General features: G+C 33.9%; 1 protein-coding gene across 1 annotated transcript; it reads left to right on the top strand.

Annotated features, from left to right (window-relative positions):
- Positions 1-1,701: 1,701 nt before the first annotated feature.
- On the top strand, positions 1,702-8,693 carry LOC128544097 (lysoplasmalogenase-like protein TMEM86A). The gene is made up of 3 exons (XM_053514064.1): positions 1,702-1,833; positions 6,062-6,326; positions 6,519-8,693. Exons 1-3 carry the CDS (start codon positions 1,813-1,815, stop codon positions 6,944-6,946), a joined length of 714 nt encoding a protein of 237 aa, XP_053370039.1. The 5' UTR covers positions 1,702-1,812; the 3' UTR covers positions 6,947-8,693.
- The last annotated feature ends 948 nt before the right edge of the window (positions 8,694-9,641 follow it).

The following is a 9,641-nucleotide window of genomic DNA, read 5'->3' as shown; positions in this document are numbered from 1 at the left end:
TTTTCGTTTGTGTTTTCCGCAAAAATTTTAGAACTGTCACTCAGTACGCTATTAAGCTATGCATGGATGTAGCTCTGATACTGCTCTCATATTAATAATGAAAAAAAATCTTATTTTTTCCTCTAGGTTAATCTAGATAATTCAAAATTTCTATCTTACAAAACTTACACAACCAAGATATATAATGTATAAATATATATAGAGTAATCATTTGAGAAACATAATTCTGCAGAAAAAGATGCATTGAACTTTTTTTCAACACAAATCTCAGTAAAATGCATGATATATTTTATCTATACACTGTAAAAAAAAATCTAATTTTACAGGAAATAATGCTCAATTTTTATAGTAGTTTTCCTTTTGTTATACAAATCTTTGTAAAATTACAGACATTAACTGTAAATTAATAAGTTGACTGTTTATTATTAAATTATTATTATTAATAATAAAAATATTATTAAAGACTGGAAATATTTTTTTTACATTTATAACATAAAAACATTTTTACTGTATTTTGTCTGTTTTCATATATTACGTACTGTACAACTTTATGTAAAATTACAATAATGAATTCTAATTAAATAAGAAAATTGGTTAGATAAAGGTTAATGTCCATACTAAAAATTTAATGGAAAAGTTTGCAAAAGACACAGAAATGAAAATGCAACAAAGCATAGTAAGGAAGGAAGGAAAGGAAAATAGACTGGGTGTGGCAATTGAAATTTACCCGAGCTTTCCAAAAGTCACAGTTCATTCGTGATTCAGCAAAAGGAGGCAATTATTTGATTTGGCACTGGTATTGTAAGAAACAAACAAACAAACAAAAAAACGATACCACTAGTATTTACTCAGGTTATCTTAATTTAATATAAAAATTTGTTTGATGAACATTTAAGTGTGACAAATTTGCAAAAATACATTTTGGAAGACAGCAAATACTTGTTCACATGAAGTGTGATTGTTTGTGTATGACCACACTGACTCCAAGGTCTTAAAATTGTAACAAAATCAGTTTTTACGAAAACGTTTGTTTAGAAGTCATGATTATGTTGGATAACAGAGATATGTGCTGCTCAGTTAATGGTTAAACTCTTGTATTTTAAGTTATTTTACTATTTAAATGCTGCCATTTCTTTTTAAGGGAGAAAACTAATGTTATAAGGAACAGGCTCCATTTATTTATTGATTAAACTTTTTTACAGGTTTAAAAATCGTGGAAAAATGTAATATTGAATCAAGATATTTATAAAAATGTTATAATTTTTATACTTATAGAATCGCAATTTAATCAACTTTATACCAAGGTAACTGGAAGGTGACTGATAATTGCCCTGCCTACTAGTTAGAATAAAATTTTTATCATTAGCGCAATTGCTGACAAAACCAAAACCAGTGCATTAGATGAGTCTCTTCCAGGTCTTACAAAAATCTACATCATTTACAACCTTCAAAAGAACAGATGAAACCTCACCAGGTAGCATTGAAAAGGACACATACCAATGCTAATAGTCTTATGTAAAAAATATGAATAAATACAATTATAAGATGAATTCTAGTGTTATTCAGTCAGGTTTTTAAGCCTTTATGACATAAAGCGTGGGGAAAGAGGTTGTAAATAAGCCAGAGAGATCCCTCCCACCCATGGGCGGGCACTGTCACTGACATGCTTAAATTCTGACAGATATTTACACTTCCTTTACACCGCTCTTTCCTCTTTATATCAACCCACAGCTACAGTTGATTTCTCTCCTTCAGTATTGTTTCTGTCTGAGTATCATCTGTTCAGATCACAAATAGAATCCTGATATAAACATGGTTTCACTTGTTACTGTGGTAAGTGCATGCATTTTTCTATATTAATATATCTAAATATTATTTCACATGAAATACACATTTTGCAATGTTTCCTATTGGGTGAAGTGGATATCTGCATCCCTATTCTTACATGCCAGCTGGGCATTTATACTCCACATCTCTGTGGATTTTGATGCTGTATTATAATGTAAGGTTAAGATAAACAGTCCTGTTAATGTCTTATAATAGATTATTTATCAATTTGCTAAATACAGCTAGTGTCTTAAACGCGATGGCGATTGAATTATACATCCGGAAAATGGAGAGCATGTGGCCACAGTGTGTCCATGTTTATTATTCACTCATTGGATCTGCGGCTCGTTTCATATATCTCAAGAAATATATATATATATATATATATATATATATATATATATATATGCTGAAGGCATCCAAAAAATGCATTAATCTCCTTTGAACAGTTAATGGTTAGATGTGTCTGCTACTAATGCTCTGTAAAGACTTCATAACGCCTCTAATCTGAGGTGCTGTTAATTGGTCATTTTTCAGGCTGATAACTCTAAATAAACTTCTCGTCTGCGGCAGAGGTAGGTTTTGGTCTCGCCCTCCTGGGATGGCCTTCATGAGAGCCAGTTTCATTATGGTGCTTAACGGATTTTGCAAATGCACTTGACAATACTGTTCTTGCAAAAACTATTACAGAAAAGCTGACCTCTGTGTCTTAAAATAACAACAAACTGTTGTTTTTCTTGTTGTTATGTAATTACCCAATCCCATATGTGTTATTTTATAGTTTTAAAATCCCCAGTATTGTTGTAGAACGTAGAAAATAAATCACTAAACAAAAAAAACAAAAAAAAGAAATTTGCAAGTGTTCTAAAATTTTGAACGGTAGTGTATATCTATTACTTTTTGGTAAAAAATAAATAATTTTCCTATGTCATGAATAGTAAGATTCATGAAATACTAATGTCAGATCATGCCCCTCTCACATTTGTGGAGGCTGCATCCTCAACTTGTTAATGATCCTTAATTTTACGATTACATGCTTATACAATTGGAAATCTTTTTTTTAAGGGGATGTGTTATCTCACACCAGGGGTCCAAAAATAAACTAAATAAAGCAAATCTTTTAAAGCTGGCAAAACAAATTAATTAATTAGACAATGAAAATGCCCGAAATCCCTCATTAGAAGTACACAAAAAATTCTACAAATAAGATACGAGTATAATGAAATTGTTTCAGATACATTAAATAAATTATTTATTTTCATAAAACAGAAATATTTTGAATTCAGGGATAAGCTACAAATTACTCACAATACAGTTATGTATATAGAAAAACGATAAGACAATCCATAAGATCAAGACAAAACTGGGAGCACAATGTACTTTACCTAAAGATATAAATAACTGCTTCAAGTAATTCTACCCAATCTTATACTCCTCTGACTCTTGCAATAACCTACAAGCTATGGATAAGTTTATAAATAAATGTAATCTCCCTTCTCTTTCTCAGGATGAGCTTGATTTCCTTAATAGGGATATATATTTAGAGGTTCAATAAATTCCCTAAAGAGTGGTAAAACTCCAGGCCCAGACTACTTGCCTTCTAAGTTATACAAAAAATGTAATGACATACTTTTCCCCTACCTGCTCATAACACTGAAGGGGGCATTAGTGACTGGGCTACCACCAACATTCAATGAAACAATCATAACTGTTATTCCCAAAAATATGTCTCACAAAATACCAGGCGCCTATTATACATAATGCACCATCCCCAAGCAATTCAAGACAATCTGGTAATTATATTTCTCGATGCTAAAAAAGCTTTTGACCGTGTTAAATGGCTCTTTCTTTTTGGAGTACTAAAAAATTGGCATAGGTGATAAATTTATAGATGGGATTAAAATCCGACAGCACAAGTATTAACTAATAAAACTCTGTCTGGTCCCGTTAATCTTTGAAGAGGGATCAGGCAAGGTTGCCCCCTCTCTCCCCTTTTATTTGCGCTGACCATGGAACCCCTTGCCTGTAGGATTAAAAGGTCTGTCTTCAATACAGTCTTCTCCATTTAAATTCTCACTAGAACAACTTACTTATTTAGGAATTGTAGTTACCAATAAATACTCTTCGCTTTTAAAAGCCAACTTTACCCCATAAATTTTCAAATTGCAAGCTAATATACAATTCTGGAAAAAACGCTACCGATTTCTTTGCTTGGCAGAATAAATGCAATTAAAATGATGTTTTTACCACAGATACGTTATTCCAAAATGTTCCAGTCTTTTTGCCTAAATCCTTCTTTAAGCAATTATATTTGATTAATATTTTGGTTTTGTGGGGGCATAAAATTAATAGAGTTAAGAAGGCACGTCTGTGTAAATCTAAACAAGAGGGTGGTCTGGCACTCCCTGATTTTCGCCTTTGTTACTGGGCTTCTTACATTAAATTAATTTCAATGTAGCCTGTAATCAGTGTTATCCATACCATCCAGGAGCGGTGATTTTCCTTTAACTCCTTTAAATTTATTTTCATTGGAATAGATTATACTTCTTTATTATTATTTATTCGTATTTTTATAAGTATTTGGTTTAGTTAAAATGTAGTTATAATGATCTCATATAGCTCATATGGAAATAATAGAATAAATAGTGATGTACGTGTATGTATGTAATATGTGTATGTAAGGCTCAAATCAAACCAAGTGTTCCCTTCTTGTGTGGAGTGTGTGTGTATATATATATATATATATATATATATATGTATGTATGTATGTATGTGTGTGTGTGTGTGTGTGTGTGTGTGTGTGTGGGCATCTGTAGCATTTTGCGGTGAGACAAAACTGCACATTCCAGGGTGGCCTTTTATTGTGGGCAGTATAAGGTACACCTGTGCACTACTCATGATGTCAGATCAGCATCTTGATGTGGCACACCTGTGAGGTGGGATGGATTATCTCAGCAAAGCAGAAGTGCTCACTATCACACATTTAGACTGATTTGTGAACAATGTTTGAGAGAAATGGTAATATTGTGTATCTGGAAAGAATTTTAGATCTTTAAGTCAATCTCATAAAAAATCGGAGCAGAAACAAAGGTGTTGCGTTTATATTTTTGTTGAGTGTATATATATATATATATATATATATATATATATATATATATATATATGCCATTTTAGGAAATTATTCATGAGAGAATTGAATGGAACTTGTGAATATTGAATAAAAACTCGGAATTTAACGAATCAAACATTAAAGTGCAGGCGCCATCTAGTGGTTTTGATGCGTATTGTTACCACAGACATCTTGCATCACCTACACAATAAGTGAGTCACCAAGGAATTAAGTGGCAGGAAGATATTGACTAATTTGAAGATAATTAACACACTGACATGTGCGTGTATACGGCCTAATGCAGTACTGCGGTTTGAGCAGCCGCACATTCTGAAATGACGATTAATTTTACTGAATAGAATTTTTTGGGGGGGCGCAGCTTTTTAGATACTTTTTTTAGATACTTCGGGTAATCGCGTTTTTATTCCAGAAACTGCAGCTATTTTTGTAAGGTCACTTTAAGGATCTATGAGTTTAAAGGCTGAACTAAAATCCTTTTATGTAAATTTATATTTTCAGTCCCCAGAAGTAGTTTGTAGAAGTCTCTGATTGGCAGTTTTGTTACGCTGGACAAAGTTAAGTGAGCGTACAAACTCGCGCAAACAGAAAAGTGCTGTGCGCGCGAAAAACATGTTGAGCGAGCAGGGGAGACGCTGCACGCGCATAGAGCGCTTTGTCTGCCCTCAAAATGTCAAAACCGTGCACTCTAGAATGTGGCATGAATAAAATGTTTCGGGCCCCAGGTTTGGATTTATTTTCCAGCAATACTGGATTTTTTAAAAATATATAAAATAACTCATAACGGTTTAGGTAATTATGTAAAAACAACAGTCAGTTGTCATTTTAAGGTCAGCTGTTCTGGAACAGTTTTTGCAGAAACGGTATAGTTATGTGCGTTTGCAAAACCCATCAAGCACCATGCTGAAACAAACTCTCAAAGACCTTCTCAGGAAAGCAAGACCACCCTATAAATTAGAAAATAAAAATCAGGAAAGAGCATGGAATTAAAGGTGTCAAACTTTTGTGTGGTACTGTGATTGATTTGGGGTGACAGACGTTCTCTGAAATGACACATTTGCACTTTAAAATAATAAATATCCTCAAAATGTTCTGTTGTTTTTGCAGGTAAAAAATGAAGGCATAAAACTGGTGCCCTTTTTCATAGCCACCTGTGTCTATTTTGTCCTGTGGCTGCCCACCTCCAACGAATCTTGGTTCAGTGCACTTGTTAAATGTTTGCCCATCATTTGTCTCTGGGCCTTCCTGCTTTTCCATGGCATCACCTTTTTAAGAGCCCACTCAAGTGCTAGAAAGATCCTTGCTGGACTCATATTCTCAGCTCTTGGTGATGCCTTTCTGATCAAGAATGGGGATGTCAACTTTAATGAAGGTGAATTAAATTTTTCATTTGATCCATTTAGTATAATGTAATCAGACATAGTAGTTGGCATAACCATGAATTGAATAGATTGTTAAATTGATATTATTTCATCAATTATCACATGCATAATATTTAAGTGTATAATATTTATGTTGTTGATTTTTTTCAATACATGACACCTTCATCCATTGTTTCTAACAGGACTGCTGATGTTTGCCATTGCACACATCTTGTATTCATTTGCTTTTGGAATGAAACCACTCAACCTACGAGCAGGCCTGGTCATTGGCATTATCTCAGGCCTTTGCTATAGCTTTCTCTACCCTTGTCTTTCCGGCATCTCCACTTTACTGGTGGCCATCTACATTGCTCTAATAGGCACCATGGCCTGGAGGGCCACTGCTGGTGTGCTCCTGACCAACGACCTGTGGACATGGACCAAGCTGTCGGCTTGCTTAGGAGCTGTCCTCTTCATGGTGTCAGACCTCACCCTTGCCATGAACAATTTTTGCTTCAGTGTGCCGTACTCACATGCCATCATCATGGCTACATACTATGCAGCACAAATGCTGATTGCCCTTTCAGCCGTGGAGTGCCAGGATGCTGACATAGCCAGGAAAATAATGTGATGTCCTTAAAACCTGCAGAGAAAAATTACTTTACTAGTTTGGATCCATTTTCCTAAACCATGTGTTTAAATTTTCTGAAGCAGGTTTTTTATTTTAATTAACATTTAACACAATGTAATGAAAAAAGCGGTAACTGCCTGCTTAAAAGTTTCTTCCAAATATTATTTTAAAACATTACAGCCACATTCCTTGAATATTAAGTAAAATGAAACCAAAAGGAACATGGCAAAATGCAATTCACAGTCTAAACTGCACAAAACAATGAAAAGAGTACATAATAATAATAAAAAAAAAAAACAGATCGACAGCAGCTTCTCAGACCCAGGGAATCGCAGTTGTATTTAATGGCAAAATGTCTAGCACAGTCAACACTGGACAAAACAAGGAAAAAAGCACAAAATAATAATAATAATAATAATAATAAACAACTCAACTGCAGCTTCTCAGAAACAGGGAATCATGAATCATAAGATTACCTGCAAGTGGCTACTAAGCCAAACCGCTTACAGAAGCAAAGTCATAGCACAAGTTTAGTTTTAAGGGACTGTACCTTTGCAGAGCAGTGAGTGCCCATCATCAGGAGTACTATCCTAATGAAATAAGAAAAATCATTTTGAGATCCATCTTTTCTATGTTATATATTTTTTTTGTTCCATGAGAATCCTGGATCCCACACTCACTGAAATCAATGTACAGTTTTCACTGGTGACTACAATATACATATTTGGAAACTCAAACGACTGCAGCAACTTCAGCAAATCACAGCTTTTTCTATTTCCAGCTAAAAGTTATCATGGGCAGTGGATAGTAAATGTTACATGCATTTAAGAATAATGCTGCAATATACTTAATATTATTGGGCATTTATTGCTTTGAATAAATTAAAACACACCAGATGGATTTTGATATACTTCTCCTAGGAAATTTATACAATTGTTACCAAACCATGCCGATGTAATCTTTGTAATCTAAACATTGAGGATGAAAAATTGCGGAGGGATTTTTTATATCTCAAACAGGTCAGCCGTGATAATGTCTTAAACGTACACCGAAAATGATTTATAACTTTCTGTGTGGCATGATATTGAGTGACATTATATTGAGTTATGTTCAGTGACATCACATTGCGTAACATCATAGTGTGATGCTTTTCTGCCAGCATTTATAGCCTACACATCAATTGGGCCCGTCATTGCTGCTTGCAACTATATTTCTTTTTGTTCATGAAAGTTTTGGATCCTATACTCACTGAAACAAAGAAAATGTCCAGGACAGAGTGGAGAGAAACACAGATGATCTTATAGACAGAAGGCACATTTTTGGCATAAACATGGCCATGCAAAATACAATCAAAAAAGGGTATTAGGTTTGTAAAAGCCTACTCTTACACCCTATACACAGTCATACATTGAAAAGCAGTTCCTGTTCAACTGTTCAACTAAAGATACAAGTGAACATTTTTTTGCTGCTGATAATACACTGCTTTACAATGCACACGCACTCTGTGACCAACAGTGGCAACGCTCCTGTCACTTGAGGTCAGTCCATGTGCTGGTTGTATGCAGTCACAGGTGCAGACATATACTTATTGTGTGTCCATCCACTTTAAATAAAAAAAAGATCCAGACCCCAGGTTCCCATACAGACCGGAATCGCAGAGTCTCATCATCAGTTTCCCTGAAACTGCTTGATTATTTTCACTGTCACAGCTGCATGATAACACAATAAAATAAACTATTGTATATTATCATCATCATCATAATCATCATCAATCACCAATGACCATGCATAAAGACAGCACAAGCTTTTGTAATATCACACAACTTATGATTTTTTTTTTTTATCTGAATATCATGAAAATCTGTAAACTGCATAAGGCAGTATTTTAGCCACCTGGAGCTTAAGTGTTTGTGCTAAATACCATTATAGATAGCAGTGTCATAAGATAACCAAAGACAAAACCAAATAGCTACCGTAAGATAAAGCTATACAAAACGGGATGAAATACATTAGAACATATACACCACAGCTGATATTCATAGACATCTGTAATCTACATAAGGCATTAGCTTAGCCACTGTGAGCTAACATGTTTGTGCTAAGCTCCATAAGGTAGTAATTTATGTTAGCATGATTAGCAGTGCATCTACATGCCACTCTAAACTATGTAAGTGACATTGAAAGACAGTATTCCATATAAACTGACCAATGTGAGAAAAAAAATCTTATTTTTTTTATATATTATCAGAATAAGGATTATTTAAGACTTGATAACTCACCCATGGTAACAGCTTGCTGGAGGAAAAGCTAAACTCCTCCCATTGTCCAGAACATTTTGTACCCTTTATATTAGAACAATTATGTACCTTCAATTCAGTTGTACTTTATAAGGTAGAATTTGTATTATAAAAGGTCTTTTCCATGCGATTAAGGGGACATTTATCAAAAAGTACAAAACTGTTCTTCGAGGAACATTATTTGTACCACTGTGTGCCTTTTTTTACTGAGAGTGTAATAGATTAGTGTAGACAAAATGTACAGAAAAAAAACACCTCATAAATTCATAAAAATCAGTTGTCTCTAAGCGATATAAATTTTAGATGATCAGCTAAAGTGGAAAAAGAGCCTGAGTTCAAGTTAAAAAATAATTAAGATGTTATTTAAATAATGTCAATATAAACATTACCAGCCGTAT

Source organism: Clarias gariepinus, chromosome 2 (genome assembly GCF_024256425.1).
Source record: "Clarias gariepinus isolate MV-2021 ecotype Netherlands chromosome 2, CGAR_prim_01v2, whole genome shotgun sequence".
NCBI lineage: Eukaryota > Metazoa > Chordata > Actinopteri > Siluriformes > Clariidae > Clarias > Clarias gariepinus.
Note: the sequence above shows the minus strand (reverse complement) of the source record. Positions and strands in the feature narration are given on the sequence as shown.